The sequence below is a fragment of the Salvelinus namaycush genome, chromosome 10, assembly GCF_016432855.1.
Source record: "Salvelinus namaycush isolate Seneca chromosome 10, SaNama_1.0, whole genome shotgun sequence".
Lineage (NCBI taxonomy): Eukaryota > Metazoa > Chordata > Actinopteri > Salmoniformes > Salmonidae > Salvelinus > Salvelinus namaycush.
In genome coordinates, this window is record NC_052316.1 from 46,378,046 (window position 1) to 46,398,586 (window position 20,541).

The 20,541-nt window shown below is 43.9% G+C and overlaps 1 protein-coding gene across 4 annotated transcripts in view; it reads left to right on the top strand.

Moving 5' to 3' along the window:
• The window catches only part of farp2 (FERM, RhoGEF and pleckstrin domain protein 2), an 88,862-nt gene extending 70,881 nt beyond the window's left edge, over nt 1-17,981 (top strand). For 2 of the 4 annotated variants that reach the window (XM_039003012.1, XM_039003014.1), the window contains exons 25-27: nt 13,622-13,729; nt 14,107-14,258; nt 14,809-17,981. In XM_039003012.1, the coding sequence (XP_038858940.1) occupies nt 13,622-13,729; nt 14,107-14,258; nt 14,809-14,899 (351 nt within the window). In that variant the 3' untranslated portion in view covers nt 14,900-17,981. Of the gene's footprint in view, nt 1-8,289; nt 8,430-13,621; nt 13,730-14,106; nt 14,259-14,808 lie in introns of those variants that run through there. The other 2 variants (XM_039003013.1, XM_039003015.1) reach the window with 2 other exon arrangements.
• Nucleotides 17,982-20,541: the final 2,560 nt, after the last annotated feature.

The window sequence follows — 20,541 nt, forward strand, 5'->3', positions numbered from 1 at the left end:
TATGTGTAGTGTTTTGTGTGGGTGTGTTAATGTAGTGTGTGTGTGTAGTGTTTTGTGTGGGTGTGTTAATGTAGTGTGTGTATGTGTAGTGTTTTGTGTGGGTGTGTTAATGTAGTGTGTGTGTGTGTAGTGTTTTGTGTGGGTGTGTTAATGTAGTGTGTGTGTATGTGTAGTGTTTTGTGTGGGTGTGTTAATGTAGTGTGTGTATGTGTAGTGTTTTGTGTGGGTGTGTTAATGTAGTGTGTGTATGTGTAGTGTTTTGTGTGGGTGTGTTAATGTAGTGTGTGTATGTGTAGTGTTTTGTGTGGGTGTGTTAATGTAGTGTGTGTGTGTAGTGTTTTGTGTGGGTGTGTTAATGTAGTGTGTGTGTGTGTAGTGTTTTGTGTGGGTGTGTTAATGTAGTGTGTGTGTGTGTAGTGTTTTGTGTGGGTGTGTTAATGTAGTGTGTGTATGTGTAGTGTTTTGTGTGGGTGTGTTAATGTAGTGTGTGTATGTGTAGTGTTTTGTGTGGGTGTGTTAATGTAGTGTGTGTGTGTGTAGTGTTTTGTGTGGGTGTATGTGTAGTGTTTTGTGTGGGTGTGTTAATGTAGTGTGTGTATGTGTAGTGTTTTGTGTGGGTGTGTTAATGTAGTGTGTGTATGTGTAGTGTTTTGTGTGGGTGTGTTAATGTAGTGTGTGTATGTGTAGTGTTTTGTGTGGGTGTGTTAATGTAGTGTGTGGGTGTGTTAATGTAGTGTGTGTATATGGTTTGTATATATAGTCGTGTGTGTGTGTGTGTGTGTGTGTGTGTGTGTGTGTGTGTGTGTGTGTGTGTGTGTGTGTGTGTGTGTGTGTGTGTGTGTGTGTGTGTGTGTGTGTACTCACTCACTCACTCACTCACTCACTCACTCACTCACTCACTCACTCACTCACTCACTCACTCACTCACTACCGGTCAAAAGTTTTAGAACACCTACTCATTGAAGGGTTTTGCTTTATTTTTTTTACATTGTAGAATAATAGTGAAGACATCACAACTATGAAATAACACATATGAAATCATGTAGTAACCAAGAAAGGGTTCATGAAATCAAAATATATTTTATATTTGAGATTCTTCAAATAGCCACCCGTTGCCTTGACAGCTTTGCACACTTGGCATTCTCAACCAGCTTCATGCATTTCAATTAACAGGTGTGCCTTCTTAAAAGTTAATTGGTGGAATGTCTTTCTTTCCTTAATGCGTTTCAGCCAATCAGTTGTGTTGTGACAAGGTAGGGGTAGAATACAGAAGATGGCCCTATTTGGTAAAAGACCAAGAGCATATTATGGCAAAAACAACTCAAATAAGCAAAGAGAAACAACAGTTCATCATTACCTTAAGACATGAAGGTCAGTCAATACGGAAAGTTTCAAGAACTTTGAAAGTTTCTTTTAAGTGCAGTCGCAAAAACCATCAAGCGCTATGATGAAATTGGCTCTCATGAGGACCGACACAGGAAAGGAAGATCCAGAGTTACCTCTGCTGCAGAGGATAAGTTCATTAGAGTTACCAGCCTCAGAAATTGCAGCCCAAATAAATGCTTCACAAAGTTCAAGTAACAGACACATCTCAACATCAACTGCTCAGAGGAGACTGTGTGAATCAGGCCTTCATGGTTAAATTGCTGCAAGAAACCACTACTAAAGGACACCAATAAGAAGAAGAGACTTGCTTGGGCCAAGAAACACGAGTAATGGATATTTAGACCGGTGGAAATCTGTCCTTTGGTCTGGACTCCAAACTGGAGATTTCTGGTTCCAACCGCTGTGTCTTTGTGAGACGCGGTGTGGGTGAACGGATGATCTCTGCATAGAGGAGGGGGTGTTATGATGTGGGGGTGCTTTGCTGGTGACACTGTCTGATTTTATTTCGAATTCTTAACCAGAATAGCTACCACAGCATTCTGCAGTGATAAGCCTTCCCATCTGGTTTGTACTTAGTGGGACTATCAATTGTTTTTCAACAGGACAATGACCCAACACACCTCCAGGATGTGTAAGGGCTATTTTACCAAGAAGGCATCCACAATCCCCCGACCTCAACCAAATTGAGATGGTTTGGGATGAGTCGGACAGCAGAGTGAAGGAAAAGCAGCCAAAAGTGCTCAGCATATGTGGGAACTCCTTCAAGTCTGTTGGATAAGCATTCCAAGTGAAGCTGGTTGAGAGAATGCCAAGAGTGTGCAAAGCTGTCATCAAGGCAAAGGGTGGCTGCTTTGAAGAATCTCAAATATAAAATATATTTTGATTTAACACTTTTCTGGTTACTACATGATTCCATATGTGTTATTTCATCGTTTTGATGTCTTCACTATTATTGTAAAATGTAAAAAATAAAGCAAAACCCTTGAATGAGTAGGTGTGTCCAAACCTTTGACTGGTACTGTACATACAAAATGGACCGGATGTGGTGTAAAAACAAAACGGTCTAAAAGAAAAGCCGTGCCCCTTCATGACTGTGCCGTGTGTGTGTGTGTGGACCATGATAGGTCCTTAGTGATGTGGACGCCAAGGAACTTGAAGCTCTCAACCCGCCCCACAACAGCCCCGTCGATGTGGATGGTGGCTTGCGCTTCCCTCATTTCTCCTGTAGTCCACGATCAGCTCCTTGGTCTTACTGATGTTTAGGGAGAGGTTGTTGTCCCGGCACCGTACTGCCAGGTCACTGACCTCCTCCCTGTAGGGCTGTCTCATCAGGTCCTACCACCTTCGTGTCGTCAGCCAACTTGATAATGGTGTTGAAGTTGTGCGTGGCCATGCATTCGTGGGTGGGGGGAGTACAGCAGGGGACTAAGGACACACCCCTGAGGGGCCCCTGTGTTTAGGGTCAGCGTGTAGGAGGTGTTGTTGCCTACCCTTACCACCCGTCAGGAAGTCCAGGATCCAGTTGCAGAGGGAGGGGTTCAGTTCCAGGGTCCTTAGCTAGGTGGTGAGCTTGAAGGGGACTATGGTGTTCAACGCTGAGCTGTAGTTATTTCCCCTCTTGTCCGGGTGGGAGAGGGCGGTGTGCCGTGAAATATGTGGATTTGGATGTGTTGGTGCAGTATGTGAATTGGAGTTGGTTCAGGGTGTCTGGGATGATGATGGTGTTGATGTGTGTCATGACCAGCCTTTCAAAGCACATCCTAATTACACATGTATGTGAGTGCTACAGGGTGATAGTCATTTAGGCAAGTTACTTTGGAGTTCTTTGGAACAGGGACGATGGTGGTCAGCTTGAAATATGTTGGGATTATAGTGAAGAAATTGGCCGAGCTGGTCTGTGCATGCTTTGAGAACGAGCCCTGGTATTCTGTCTGGCCCGGCGGGCCTTGTGATTCTTAACCTGTTTAAAAGTTTTGCTCACGTCGGCCAAGGAGTGCGAAATCACGCAGTCATCTGGAAAAACAGGTGCTTTCACAGAGGAACAGTGTTCTATTCCTCGAAGCGAGCATAAAAAGGCATTTAGCTCATTTGGGACTTGTGCATCGCTGGGCAAACCAATGGCTGGGTTTCCCTTTTTGTAATCGGCTATCGACCTGCCACATACGACGAGCGTTGGCGACCGGTGTAATAGAATGCCACTTTCCTCCTATATTGTCCGTTCGCATGTTTGATGTCTCATCGGATGTTGTAGCGGGCTTTCTTGAATGTGTCCCGTTCTGTGTAAACTGTAGCTCTAGCCTTTAACCCAGCGTGGCTATTGTCTGAAATCAATGTAATCCACGGTTGTTGATTTGGATACGTTCTTATAGTCACTGTGGGGAAGACTCTTACTCGTATGCTCTTATTGATAAAGCCAGTGACGATTGTGCTGAACTCCTCAATGTTATCCGATGAATCCCGGGAACATATCCCAGTCCGTACTAGCACAACAGTCCTGTATGCCTCACTTCTGCTTCATCCAACCACTTCTGTATTCAGCACATCACTGGTACTTCCTGTTTTTAACTTTTGTTTGTAAACAGGAAGCAGGAGTTTTATTTTTATGTTTTATTTTACCTTTATTTAACCAGGGAAGTCGGTTAAAAACAAATTCTTATTTACAGTGATGGCCTACCAAAAGGCAAAAGTCCTCCTGCGGGGACTGGGATAAAAATAGAGGACAAAAACACACATCAAGAGACACTACATAGAGACACCACAACACTACATAGAGACACCACAACACTACATAGAGACACCACAACACTACATAGAGACACCACAACACTACATAGAGACACCACAACACTACATAGAGACACCACAACACTACATAGAGACACCACAACACTACATAGAGACACCACAACACTACATAGAGACACCACAACACTACATAGAGACACCACAACACTACATAGAGACACCACAACACTACATAGAGACACCACAACACTACATAGAGACACCACAACACTGCATAGAGACACCACAACACTGCATAGAGACAACACAACACTGCATAGAGACAACACAACACTGCATAGAGACAACACAACACTGCATAGAGACAACACAACACTGCATAGAGACAACACAACACTGCATAGAGACAACACAACACTGCATAGAGACAACACAACACTGCATAGAGACAACACTGCATAGAGACAACACTGCATAGAGACAACACTGCATAGAGACAACACTGCATAGAGACAACACTGCATAGAGACACCACTGCATAGAGACACCACTACATAGAGACACCACTACATAGAGACACCACTACATAGAGACACCACTACATAGAGACACCACTACATAGAGACACCACTACATAGAGACACCACTACATAGAGACACCACTACATAGAGACACCACTACATAGAGACACCACTACATAGAGACACCACAACACTACATAGACACCACACCACTACATAGAGACACCACACCACTACATAGAGACACCACACCACTACATAGAGACACCACACCACTACATAGAGACAACACTACATAGAGACACCACAACACTACATAGAGACACCACAACACTACATAGACACCACACCACACCACTACATAGAGACAACACAACACTACATAGAGACAACACTACATAGAGACACCACAACACTACATAGAGACAACACTACATAGAGACAACACAACACTACATAGAGGGACACCACAACACTACATAGAGACAACACAACACTACATAGAGGGACACCACAACACTACATAGAGACAACACAACACTACGTAAAGAGAGACCACAACACTACATAGAGACAACACAACACTACATAGAGACAACACAACACTACATAGAGACACTACAACACTACATAGAGACACTACAACACTACATAGAGACACCACAACACTACATAGAGACACCACAACACTACATAGAGACACCACAACACTACATAGAGACACCACAACACTACATAGAGACAACACTACGTAAAGAGAGACCACAACACTACATAGAGACAACACAACACTACATAGAGACAACACAACACTACATAGAGACACTACAACACTACATAGAGACACTACAACACTACATAGAGACACTACAACACTACATAGAGACACCACAACACTACATAGAGACACCACAACACTACATAGAGACACCACAACACTACATAGAGACACCACAACACTACATAGAGACACCACAACACTACATAGAGAGACCACAACACTACGTAAAGAGAGACCACAACACTACGTAAAGAGAGACCACAACACTACGTAAAGAGAGACCACAACACTACGTAAAGAGAGACCACAACACTACGTAAAGAGAGACCACAACACTACGTAAAGAGAGACCACAACACTACATAGAGACAACACAACACTACATAGAGACAACACAACACTACATAGAGACACCACAACACTACATAGAGACAACACAACACTACGTAAAGAGAGACCACAACACTACATAGAGACAACACAACACTACATAGAGACACCACAACACTACATAGAGACACCACAACACTACATAGAGACACCACAACACTACATAGAGACACCACAACACTACGTAAAGAGAGACCACAACACTACATAGAGAGATACCTATGACAATGGAGTCAATGGTCAGATGGTCATGGTCACATTTGCCTGAAGGGAGGACGAGAGAGGGCCTTTTATGCATTTCTGTGGGTAGAGTAAAAGTGGTCTAGAGTTTCTGTGCCTCTAGTGACACAAAGAGACGCGTTTGGTAGAAGTGATCTAGGATAGTTTTAAGTCTCTGAGTTAGTCTCTGCCCACCAGAAACGTTGCCTCTGGGTGAGCGGTCTCTTTGTTTGTTTATGGCCCCATACAGTTCGTTGAGTGGTGTTTGCTTGGGGAGGGATGTAGACTGCCGTGATAATTACGGATGAGAACTCTCTTGGTAGATACAAGGGTCTACAGTTTACCATGAGGTATTCTATATCAGGTAGATTAAAGGGTCTACAGTTTACCATGATGTATTCTATATCAGGTAGATTAAAGGGTCTACAGTTTACCATGAGGTATTCTATATCAGGTAGATTAAAGGGACTACAGTTTACCATGATGTATTCTATATCAGGTAGATTAAAGGGTCTACAGTTTACCATGAGGTATTCTATATCAGGTAGATTAAAGGGTCTATATCAGGTAGATTAAAGGGTCTATATCAGGTAGATTAAAGGGTATACAGTTTACCATGAGGTATTCTATATCAGGTAGATTAAAGGGTCTGCAGTTTACCATGAGGTATTCTATATCAGGTAGATTAAAAGGTCTACAGTTTACCATGAGGTATTCTATATCAGGTAGATTAAAGGGTCTGCAGTTTACCATGAGGTATTCTATATCAGGTAGATTAAAGGGTCTATATCAGGTAGATTAAAGGGTATACAGTTTACCATGAGGTATTCTATATCAGGTAGATTAAAGGGTCTGCAGTTTACCATGAGGTATTCTATATCAGGTAGATTAAAGGGTCTGCAGTTTACCATGAGGTATTCTATATCAGGTAGATTAAAGGGACTACAGTTTACCATGAGGTATTCTATATCCGGTAGATTAAAGGGACTACAGTTTACCATGAGGTATTCTATATCAGGTAGATTAAAGGGTCTGCAGTTTACCATGAGGTATTCTATATCAGGTAGATTAAAGGGTCTGCAGTTTACCATGAGGTATTCTAGCTTGAGAGTCCGTTCACATTTGAAGCTGCACACCAGTTGTTATTTATGAAAAAACACACTTGAAGTCATATTTTGAAGTAAAACAGTCGAGGTTAGTAACTGTCGATGTGATGTGCAGAAGTGCTTGGTGGTCACATGATAATACTATGAACTTTTTTTGAACAAGAAAATAAAGAGAAACATGATGAAAGTCACTAAATAGCAAAGTTGTGTTGGAACTTGTACAATGTTGCCCTTCTCCGTCGGCACCGTCTTTAAAACCGTCCATCCAGCGTTGTGTTGGTCAGCTGTCAGAGCTGCAGTATTTGGGTCAGCTGTCAGACAGAGCTGCAGTGTTTGGGTCAGCTGTCAGACAGAGCTGCAGTATTTGGGTCAGCTGTCAGACAGAGCTGCAGTATTTGGGTCAGCTGTCAGACAGAGCTGCAGTATTTGGGTCAGCTGTCAGACAGAGCTGCAGTATTTGGGTCAGCTGTCAGAGCTGCAGTATTTGGGTCAGCTGTCAGACAGAGCTGCAGTGTTTGGGTCAGCTGTCAGAGCTGCAGTATTTGGGTCAGCTGTCAGACAGAGCTGCAGTATTTGGGTCAGCTGTCAGAGCTGCAGTATTTTGTGGCAGCATTGTGTTGGGCAGCTGTCAGACAGAGCTGCAGTATTTGGGGAAGCGTTCATTAGGCACACAGAGCAGTGGATACACGGCCTGTCCTCATCTCCTCACCCCATAGTCATTCTCCTGCACCTCCCTGCTCCGCTCTCTCTCCCATGATTCATCTTCTCTCCTCCTCTGATGATCTTTTCTTATTTTCATTTCAGTGTTTCACTGTTTCGTCACTTCCTTGCACTGCAGTCTTGTCTTTGTGGAAAACACTCCAATCAGAAGCGTGTGTTTATCTATGACCAATCTTGTTCTGTCTGTAACTAACTCCTCCCCTCCACAGCCCTGGCTGAAGGTCTTTCTTATCTACCGTTCTGTTTCTGTCGCTGAATGTAAACCTGCCATCTAATCCTATGTTGCTTTCCTCCTTTATCCACACCTCTTTCTTTCTCTGTCCTTTTCGCTTTCTGCCCCTGTCTTTCTTTCTCTCCCTCTATTTGCCCTCTTTCTCTGTCCTTTTCTCTCTCTCTGCCCCCCCCCCCCCCCCCTCCTAGTGTTCTGTTCCCCAGCCGTGTCTCCAGAGCTCCCTCCTCGTTACCTGCTGGGTCAGGGCCAGAGACCCAACACCATCACACACGTCTGCTGGTACCGCAACCAGAACCTCTCACTCACTGATTATCTGCGCATGAACCAGGTACCACACTAGCAGAACCAGGTTCCAGACTGTAGAACCAGGTACCAGACTAGAACCATACTAGAACCATGTTATAACCAGGTACCAGACTACAACCATGGTAGAACCATGTACCAGACTAGAACAATACTAGAACCCAGTACCAGACTAGAACCAGGTACCAGACTACAAGCATGGTAGAACCAGGTAGGAGCCTAAACCAGGTACCAGACTAGAACCATGGTAGAACTAGGTTCCAGACTAGAACCAGCCTAGAACCAGGTAACAGACTAGAGCCATGATAGAACCGGGGACGTGACTTGAACAAGGGTACCATACTAGAAGCAGCTACCAGACTAGAAGCAGGTACCAGACTACAACCATTGTAGAACCAGGTACCAGACTACAACCAGGAGCCAGGCTCGAACCAGGTACCAGACTAGAACCAAGTTCGAACCAGGTACCAGACTAGAACCAAGTTCGAACCAGGTACCAGACTAGAACCAAGTTCGAACCAGGTACCAAGCTAGAACCATACTAGAACTACAATAAGGTGCCATACTAGAAGCTGGTACCATTCTAGAACTAAGTACCAGACTAGAAGCAGGTACCAGACTAGAAGCAGGTACCAGACTAGAAGCAGGTACCAGACTAGAAGCAGGTACCAGACTAGAAGCAGGTACCAGACTAGAACCATGGTAGAACTAGGTACCAGACTAGAACCATACACCAGACTAGAACCATGGTAGAACCAGGTACCAGACTAGAACCATACACCAGACTAGAACCATGGTAGAACCAGGTACCAGACTAGAACCATACACCAGACTAGAACCGTGGTAGAACCAGGTACCAGACCTGAACCAAGTACCAGACTAGAGCCATGGTAGAACCAGGTATCAGACTAGAACCAGACTAAAGCCATACACCAGACTAGAACCAGGTACCAGACTAGAACCAGACTAAAGCCATACACCAGACTAGAACCATGGTAGAACCAGGTACCAGACTAGAACCAAGTGCCAGACTAGAACCATGGTAGAACTAGGTATCAGACTAGAACCAGACTAGAAGCAGGTACCAGATTAGAACCAGACTGGAAGCAGGTACTAGACTAGAACAATGGTAGAACCAGGTACCAGACTAGAAGCAGGTACCAGACTAGAACCAGACGAGAAGCAGGTACTAGACTAGAACCAGGTACCAGACTAGAACCATGGTAGAACCAGGTACCAGACTAGAACCATGGTAGAACCAGGCACCAGACTAGAACCATGGTAGAACCATGTACCGTACTAGAACCAGATACCAGACTAGAACCAGGTGCCATACTAGAAGCAGGTACCATTTTAGAACCAAGTACCAGACTAGAACCATGATAGAGCCAGGTACCAGACTGGAACTGCACCAGACAGCAACCAGACCTGAACCATACTAGAACCAGGTACCAGACTAGAGCCGTGGTAGAACCATTCACCAAACTAGAACCATACTAGAACCAGATACCAGACTAGAACCTTACTAGAACAGTGGTAGAACCATGTACAAGACTAGAACCATTGTAGAACCAGGTACCACACTAGATCCAGGTACCAGGCTAGAAACATACACCAGACTAGAACCAAGTACCCGACTAGAACCATGGTAGAACCAGGTACCAGACTAGAACCATGGTAGAACCATTGTAGAACCAGGTACCACACTAGAACCAGGTACCAGACTAGGATCAGGTACCAGACTAGAACCATCATAGAACCAGGTACCATACTAGGACCAGGTACCAGACTAGGACCAGGTACCAGACTAGAACCATGGTAGAACCATAACAGAACAGGGTAGAAGCAGGTAACAGACTAGAACAATGGTAGTACCAGGTACAGGACTAGAACCATACTAGAACCAGGTACCAGACTAGAACCATGGTAGAACCATGTATCAGACTAGATCCATGGTAGAACCAGGATAGAACCATACCAGAACCAGGGAAGCACCAGATACCAGACTAGAACAATGGTAGAACCATGGTACCAGACTAGAACCATGGTACCAGACTAGAACCATGGTACCAGACTAGAACCATGGTACCAGACTAGAACCATGGTACCAGACTAGAACCATGGTACCAGACTACAATCAGACTAGAACCATGGTGCCAGACTAGAACCATGGTGCCAGACTAGAACCATGGTGCCAGACTAGAACCATGGTGCCAGACTAGAACCATGGTGCCAGACTAGAACCAGACTAGAACAGGTACCAGACTAGAACAATGGTAGAACCGTTCTCCAAACTAGAACCATGGTACCAGACTAGAACATACACCAGACTAGAACCAGGGTACCAGACTAGAGCAATGGTAGAACCAGGTACAAGACTGTAATCATACTAGAACCAGGTAACAAACTATAGCCATTCTAGAACCAGTTACCAGACTAGAACCATGGTGGAACCAGGTACCTGACTAGAACCATTGTAGAATCAGGCACTATAGTAGAACCATGATAGAAATAATTACCAAACTGATGCTAGAACCACAGTAGAATTTTACAGGGAGATGCCAAATGATACATACAGTTTACTGATCTGCAGTGTTGGGGAAGCTACTCTGAAAATATCGCTTACCAAGCTTCAATTACTTCTCACTGGAAGAAGATCATCTACACTTAAGATACCCCTAAGAAAAATATATAGTTTACTTAACTAAAGTTACTTTGAAAAAGTAGTTCACTATATCTAAACTACTTTGGTAAAAAAAAAATGATATGAAAAATCTGAAATGTCAGGCTACAAATCCCAAGGACAGATTCCTTTGGGGTCATATGTTAACAGAATGTGGAGTTTCGCCTATTAAACACAAAAACTACAGCGCCTTCAGAAGGTATTCACACCCTTTGACTTTTTACACATTTTGTTGTTACAGCCGGAATTTAAAAAATTATTAAATTGAGATTGTTTGTCATTGACCTACACACAATACCCCATAATGTCAAAGTGGAATTATGTTTTTAGACTTTTTACAGATTCATTCAAAATGAAAAGCTCAACTGTCTTACGTATTCAACTCCTTTGTTATGGTAAGCCTAAATAATTTAAGGAATAGATATTTGCTTAACAAGTTACATAATAAGTTGCATAGACGCACTCTGTGTGCAATAAATAGTGTTTAACATGATTTTTGAATGACTACATTATCTCTGTACCCCACACATACAATTATCTATAAGGTCTGTCTGTCGAGCTGTGAATTTCAAACACAGATTCGACCATAAAGACCAGGGAGGTTTTCCAATGCCTCGCAAAGAAGGGCACCTATTGGGAGATGGGTACAAAGAAGGGCACCTATTGGTAGATGGGTACAAAGAAGGGCACCTATTGGTAGATGGGTACAAAGAAGGGCACCTATTGGTAGATGGGTACAAAGAAGGGCACCCAGTGGTAGATGGGTAAAACAAAAATCGGCAAATATTGAATATTCCTTTGAGCATGGTCAAGTTATTATACTTAACAAAAATATAAAACACAACATGTAAAAGTGTTGGTCCCAGGTTTCATGAGCTGAAATAAAACATCCCAGAAATGTTCCATACACAAGCTTATTTCTCTCAAATGTTGTGCACAAATTTGTTTGTATTCCTGTTAGTGAACATTACTCCTTTGCCAAGATAATCCATCCACCTGACAGGTGTGACATATCACCTGCATATCAACAGCATGATCATTACACAGGTGCCCCTTGTGCTATGGACAATAAAAGGCCACTCTAAAATGTGCAGTTGTCACCCAACACAAAGCCACAGATGTCTCAAGTTTTGAGAGTGTGCAATTGGAATGATCACTGCAGGAATGTCCACCAGAGCTGTTGCCAGATAATGTTAATTTCTCTACCATAAGCCGCCTCAATGTCATTTTTGAGAATTTGGCAGTGAGTCCAACCGGCCTCAACCGCAGACCACGTGTATGGCGTTGTGTGGGCGAGTGGTTTGCTGTGTCAACGTTGTGTACAGAGTTGTCCCATAGTGGTCGGTGGGTTGATGGTATGGGCAGTCATAAGTTACGGACAACGAACACAATTGCATTTTATCGATGGCGATTTTTAATGCACAGAAATACTGTGACAAGATCCAGAGGCCCATTGTGAGAACTATGACCAACAGATGCATATCTGTATTCCCAGTCATGTGAAATCCATAGCTTAGGGACTAATTAATTTAAATTGTTGCATGTTGGTTTATGATGTTCAGTATAATTATAGTTTGGATGGTGTATCAATACACCCAGTCACTACAAAGATACAGGCATCCTTCCTAACTCAGTTGCCGGAGAGGAAGGCAACCGTTTAGGGATTTCATCATGAGGTCAATGGTGACTTTAAAACCGTTAAACCTTTAAATGGCTGAGAACTGAGGATGGATCAACATTGTAGTTACTTCACAATACTAACCTAATTGACAGAGTGAAAAGAAAGAAGCCTGTACAGAGGCACTAATGTAAAACTGCAAAAAACTAACTTTTTGTCCTGAATACAAAGTGTTATGTCTGGGGAAAATGTACTTTACTGAGCAGCACGCACCATATTTTTGAGCATAGTGGTGGCTGCATCATGTTAAGGTTATGCTTGTAATCGTTAAGGACTGGGGAGTTTTTCAGGATGAAAAAGAAACGGAATGGAGCTAAGCACAGGCAAAATCCTAGAGGAAAACCTGGTTCAGTCTGCTTTCCACCAGACACTGGGAGACGAATTCACCTTTCAGCAGGACAATAACCTAAAACACAAGGTCAAATCTACACTGGAGTCACTTACCAAGAAGACGGTGAATTTTTCACTGAGTGGCCGAGTTACAGTTTTGTCTTAAAGATACTTTAAAATCTATGGCAAGACCTGAAAATCGTTGTCTAGCAATGATCAACAACCAAATTTGACAGAACTTTTAAGAATTTTGAAAATAATTAATGGGATAATGTTGCGCAATCCAGGTGTGTAAATCTCTTCAAGTCGAGGGGTATGAATACATTCTGTATGTTTCAACAGAATTAGGCAAGTCTGTAGTTCCAGTAGTTACGTACACCGCTACATTGTAAAACAAAAACGTAATTGACTACTGAAAACACAATCTACATTTGAATTTTGTTCAACTAACACCAAGCTACTGCAAACTTTTAGTAGTTCACTACTCTTCAACACTGCTGATTGTCCTGTCCTTTCCTGTCTTCAGAACCAGCTCTCAGGTTACCTCCTACGGAAATTCAAGAATAGCAATGGCTGGCAGAAGCTCTGGGTGGTCTTCACCAACTTCTGTCTGTTCTTTTACAAGACTCACCAGGTACTGGCCACACACACACACACACACCGAACCCTGAACACACACACACACCGAACCCTGAACACACACACACACCGAACCCTGAACACACGCTGAACATAACACAACACGGCTGGCAGAAGTTCTGTCTGGTCTTCACCAACTTCTGTCTGTTTTACAAGACTCAGCAGGTACTGGCCTGGCGCAACACTTGGCTTTAATACTGCAGCTTGGCTTTTTACACAACAAATGTACATGTTTGTTGTACTGCAAATGCAGCCTAGATGCTTATAAATGTCTCAATTCAGACTCCTTTGCTGAGCCCAAATGTTGGTTCTATGTTGAAGTGTTGCCTGGATGTTAAGGTATCCCAGCCAACTGTCTGTTTCTGTGTGCAGGATGATTTCCCGCTGGCAAGCCTCCCGTTGCTAGGGTACACTGTGAGCAGCCCGGGAGAGTCAGACAGCATCCACAAGGAATATGTCTTTAAACTGCAGTTCAAGTCCCACGTCTATTTCTTCCGGGCGGAGAGCGAGTATACATTCGAGAGGTATAGTGACTGTTTCATTCATTATTTAACTGCTTCCAACAATGCGTCATTATGATTCCAGAACATTTCCGGGACACATTTTAATTGTAAAACTTGGCCGCAGTTTTTGGCTAACAGTTCAGTGTTAAGGAGATGGAGTGGTGCTTTGTGTTTACACTATGCCTGTAATAACTCTGATGTCCTCTTTGTCTGTCTGTCTTTCTCTCACTCCCTCGCTCTCTCTCCCTCTTTCCACCCCCTCTCTCTTTCCCTCTGTTTCTCTCATTCTCTCACTCCCTCGCTCTCTCTCCACTCTCTCTCCCTCTTTCCACCCCCTCTCTCTCCTTCCCTCTGTTTCTCTCTTTCTCTCACTCCCTCGCTCTCTCCTCTCTCTCTCCCTCGCTCTCTCTCCTCTCTCTCTCCCTCTTTCCACCCCCTCTCTCTCCTTCCCTCTGTTTCTCTCTCTCGCTCTCTCTGTTTCTCTCTCCTCTCTCTCTCCCTCTTTCCACCCCCTCTCTCTCCTTCCCTCTCTCTCTCTCCTTCCCTCTGTTTCCCTCCCTCCTCTCTACAGATGGATGGAGGTGATTAAGAGTGCGGCTAGTGCTACTGGCAGGATGAGTCTCCTCATACCTAAAGGTCCCCTGCAGATGAATGGGAACTAACTCCGCTCCTTGATCTGATCTACTGCGGCTTAGAATCTAATCTGCGTCCCAAATGGAACCCTATCCCCTATATAGTGCACTACTTTAGACCAGAGCCCTATGGAACCCTATCCCCTATATAGTGCACTACTTTAGACCAGAGCCCTATGGAACCCTATTCCCTATATAGTGCACTACTTTTGACCAGAGCCCTCGTCCCAAATGGCACCCTAGGGTCAGTCCTACAGAGCAAAAGGGCTGGGCCCAATAGACTCTGAGACAATACTGTATAATACCATCTCTCTCTCTCTCTCTACGGTTTTCATTGGCATCATGTTAAAGTGGCACTCATGTCTTGGATTTATTTGGCAGATAAGGGCTCAGTGAGTGACTGGAAGTTATTATTCTCTCCTTCTAGAATTGTCAACCATTGTTACGTGAGAGAATCTGTTGAAACAATGTATCAGCAGGGAACAGACACGCAATATGAATCCAGTAGTTGGATACGTGGTTCAAGAGAGAAGGATATACTAGTGCTATCACGATAAACAAGGATGCTTGAGGACATTCTGTCAAGGATGAGTGTATTCACTCAGCCAGCTGAGAAAGGGAACTAAAGCGGGACTCGTCACCTTCTCACGAGCAGCCAGTGTAAAACAACTACATCACAAAACATAAGCTTGGTTTCCCACACTCGGATTAAATCTAGTCCTGGACACGGATTAAGTCTAGTCCTGGACACGGATTAAGTCTAGTCCTGGACACGGATTTAAGTCTAGTCCTGGACACGGATTTAAGTCTAGTCCTGGACACGGATTAAGTCTAGTCCTGGACACAGATTAAGTCTAGTCCTGGACACAGATTAAGTCTAGTCCTGGACACAGATTAAGTCTAGTCCTGGACACAGATTAAGTCTAGTCCTGGACACAGATTAAGTTTAGTCCTGGACACAGATTAAGTCTAGTCCTGGACACAGATTAATCCGTGTCCAGGACTAGACTTAATCTGTGCCTGGAAAACCGTCTTCTAGCGATTTATCTATCAGGTTATGTTCTCGAGAAGTTTACACAGCGTTAGTCTAGAGACTGTTTCCTTTTAGCCAGTGAAAGCATTCTACGGACGGTCGTTGTTGAGTTTGTATCGTGTCTGTCTACACGAAGGTACAGGTGTAGAAATGGAACTGGTAGGTGGAGGGAGGGCAATGATGATATTACGAAGGTGCAGAGGTTGCAGGATTGATTTGACTAGGGACTGGGAAGGGTAACTAGCTAGAGAACAACCTCAGATACTTTCTTTATACCACGTTTTAAAATAGCTGGACTTGAGGTAGCTCTGGTCCAGGGTGTTGTTTCCTCCACTAAGGAATTAGTGGATGAATTAATGCCCTGGACCAGAGCTATGGTTCAGCAGGAGAGGTAGGGAGGTAGCCAGTGAATGTCCTTTTTTTATTATTTTCATTGATAAAGGCAGATAGTATTGTATGTTGAAATGAGTTAGGAACACAAGCAGTCAATCTCCTTTTTTAGGATAATTTCTGTAAAAGACTTGGAGGTCAATTATTCTGTTCTTTTGAGAATTTCGTAGTTCTCATTTGTTCTGTTGTCACACTGAGGTATTAATGGCCATGGAGTTAAAATCAAAAATGGAGCCAAACACACATTCTGTAAGGTACGTTTTCCATTGAAGTGTTTCAAGGGGTCTATATTCCTGTTTAATAAATGTAAAAGTACTTTTTTGGCCCCAAGAGAAAAACCTTGTTAATTAAGTTTTCCTGTACTATCAATATGTAGTCCTATTTTATTTTCATACATTGACAATAGTCCAACCTAATTCTGTCTCTCATAACCTCAAATGTTGTTTAAAGTCAAACATCCTTAAAGCATTTAATTGTTGTGTTATTGACTTATTATTAGTCAGTGTTGGCCAGTTCTATTGTTGTTTGATTTCCTAGTTTTAAGGACAGAAGGAAGTCGGGAAGGAAGGTGCTACATTTGATTGTTTTGGCTTGCTGGGCTTGTATAGTTACTATCATGTGTTCGGGATTATAGTTAGTTTAGCGTTGATGTTGTTGTTCATTTAACATAGAGATGACGATGACCTCGTAAAATAAATATGCAGTGTATATCCTAATATCTAGTCTGTTAAAGTTACAGATTCCATTCTAATACGTCATTAAGGCTGAAGAGCTTGGATGCGTCCCCCCCCCCCAAATGGGATCCTATTTCCTTATGGGCCCTGGTCAAACGTAGTGCACTATAAAGGGAATAAGGGTACCATTTGGGACTCGTCCCATGTTAGAAGATGATCTGTAATGGTATAACTGTTAGGTGACGCGGTCTTGCTGTAGGTAGCGGGCCGTGTGAGCATTGTGTTTTTAATAGGTGACTACAGGAGATCGGGATCTGTATATTCACTAAATGTCTCGGAGTAGAGCTGATTTAGGATGAGGTCCCCCCCCCCCCCCCCCCCCCATGTAAATCGTACGCATAAGAGGGTAGAACTTCTCCTAGGTTAGCACTCCTACTTTGAGACGCTAGATACATACGGGGGTCCCTGATCTTGACCGTTCGTCGTCAGAAAGTCCCGTCCCCCCCCCTTCCCTTTCCCCCGTTACTGTCTACACACCGTGGGCTCGTTATATTATCTTTCTGTCTCCGGAGTGATAGGGGCCAGTGAGGTGTAATCCTGTCATCTTCTTTTTTCCCTTGTTGGACTGGAATGAATCACAATGCTTCGAGCGCACCTATATCTCCCAAATGGCTCTCTATTCCCTATATAGTGCACTACTTTTGACCAGGACCCATGAGGAATAGGGTGCCATTTTGAGATGCATCAATGATTTTTAGAGGGGGGGGGGGGGGGCCGGGGGGCACCTCACCTCTCTTAACTCCTCTCCCAGTTCATCTCTCTGTGTTCAGGTGTGCTAATCAACCAAGGCCCCACTGGCCCCCCTGCTGTTCAAGTCTCCAGTCAGATGTCCTTCCTATTTATTGTGTAGCAGCATGTCATTGGAGCCCTTCTTGTTCCTGTATGTCCTGCCTCTTTCTCAACGTTATTATTGCATTGAAAGGATAACAAATAAAGTTGAACAGATGTTAAACAACTTAGTCAGGTTTTCTTTTCAAACTATTTGCCTGTGTGCTTTTAGCCTGACACCCAACGATACAATATTTGGAAGGATGGGCCCCACGAGACTAGTTTGTCATCACCTGCAAATACTAGTTTGTCATCACCTGCAAGGTTACCTGTCCCATCTGATCCTCTACCAAGGTTACCTGTCCCATCTGACGCTCTACCAAGGTTACCTGTCCCATCTGACGCTCTACCAAGGTTACCTGTCCCATCTGATCCTCTACCAAGGTTACCTGTCCATCTGACGCTCTACCAAGGTTACCTGTCCCATCTGACGGTTTACCAAGGTTACCTGTCCCACCTGACGCGCTACCAAGGTTACCTGTCCCATCTGACGCGCTACCAAGGTTACCTGTCCCATCTGACGCTCTACCAAGGTTACCTGTCCCATCTGACGCTCTACCAGAAGGTGGCAGTGATGTGCTGTTGACCTAATGCTCATCTCACCATGACTACTGCAGGTCGTTCTGTTCCCACTAGATGGCCAAGTTAATTTAAGGTGTGGGTAAGGAATAAGGTTAGCAGTGTGGTTAACATCCAGGTTAGGTTTAAAAAAAATCTATTTTAACATGAGAAATTGTTAGAAGGTTTGTTCAGATAGTGACGGCTGTGGTGTTCCCATTGAGTGAAAACCTGGAAGAACTGGAGGAGCAGAGAGCGAATGGAGAACTCTGACACCCATAGCAGCTTACACAGCGACTTACCCTGGGAAATGACTCAAAACAGGTGGGGGAGTCCTATGAGAAGGTCTGGGCATGTCTAAACAAAACTCCTTGTTCCACAGTAATAGCTGTATGTGAGGGTGTGGTGAAAACCAAACGTGTACAATGTCTTGTTGAAGTACAGTAGTAACAAACAACATTAGCTCCATGTGGAGACAGACTGCGTCTTCAACAATACATTCTTTAGAACCAAGTGTTCTCAGAATGTGACATGGGTTTGAACCTCCGGTCTGCCGTAGCAGGGAAGGACCATTTTATAAGTAGGTTATAATATTTCTCAATTTTAATTTACCTTTATTTAACTAGGCAAGTCAGTTAAGAACAAATTCTTATTTTCAATGACGGCCTAGGAACAGTGGGTTAACTGCCTTGTTCAGGGGCAGAACGACAGATTATTACCTTGTCAGCTCGGGATTCGATCTTGCAACCTTCCAGTTACCAGTCCAACGCTCTATCCACTAGGCTACCTGCCTCTATCCACTAGGCTACCTGCCTCTATCCACTAGGCTACCTGCCTCTATCCACTAGGCTACCTGCCTCTATCCACTAGGCTACCTGCCTCTAACCACTAGGCTACCTGCCTCTAACCACTAGGCTACCTGCCTCTAACCACTAGGCTACCTGCCTCTATCCACTAGGCTACCTGCCTCTATCCACTAGGCTACCTGCCTCTATCCACTAGGCTTCCTGCCTCTAACCGCTAGGCTACCTGCCTCTAACCACTAGGCTACCTGCCTCTAACCACTAGGCTACCTGCCTCTATCCACTAGGCTACCTGCCTCTATCCACTAGGCTTCCTGCCTCTAACCGCTAGGCTCCCTGCCTCTAACCGCTAGGCTACCTGCCTCTAACCGCTAGGCTACCTGCCTCTAACCGCTAGGCTACCTGCCTCTAACCGCTAGGCTACCTGCCTCTAACCACTAGGCTACCTGCCTCTATCCACTAGGCTTCCTGCCTCTAACCGCTAGGCTCCCTGCCTCTAACCGCTAGGCTACCTGCCTCTAACCGCTAGGCTACCTGCCTCTAACCGCTAGGCTACCTGCCTCTAACCGCTAGGCTACCTGCCTCTAACCACTAGGCTACCTGCCGCCCCTACATGATGCATGGTCTTGATAACCTGGGCAAAAAATAGAATGAGGTTTTTATTGAGTGAACCAAACTCATGAACTGATAACAGAAAGAGAATACAGCATTTTTAAATCCTGTTTGGACCATCGTGTGTGTGTGTGTGTGTGTTTGATCAATTCCAGGGCCATCTGTAATCTTCATATGGAAGCTCCAGAGAGCTACTTTTTTACTTTCCTAAGATAACATTCAGTTTTAGCCGGGAAGGAGAAGGGAGCGACTAAAGTGGCATTTGTGGTTTGAGCCGGGGGAAACAGTGCCCAAACTCTCTGCCTGGTAACATTCTGTTATACTGTAGATAGAACATGTTATTAAGAGTCCAGCAGCTAGCAGCTGGTCAAACCCCTGTTGTATTTGTTGGCGTCCATTACTGCTACTGTTATTTTTCACTTATTTTTTTACTGTTTTTATTTCTTTAGTTCACCTAATACTTTTTTTTTTTTTGTTTACTTAATTGCACTGTTGATTAGAGCCTGTAAGTAAGCATTTCACTGAATTGTATTCGGCGCAGGTGACAAATAAACTTTGATTTATTGTTATTCTGTAAGGTAATATTAAAATGCAAATTCCAGAGAGAAGGTAATGCCTAAGGTGCAACTTGTCATGATGGTAAAAGAAAAAGAGGGCCAACACCCTCTTATGGTGGTGCTATAACAAGCAATTGAAAATGCAATCTTTGAAAGA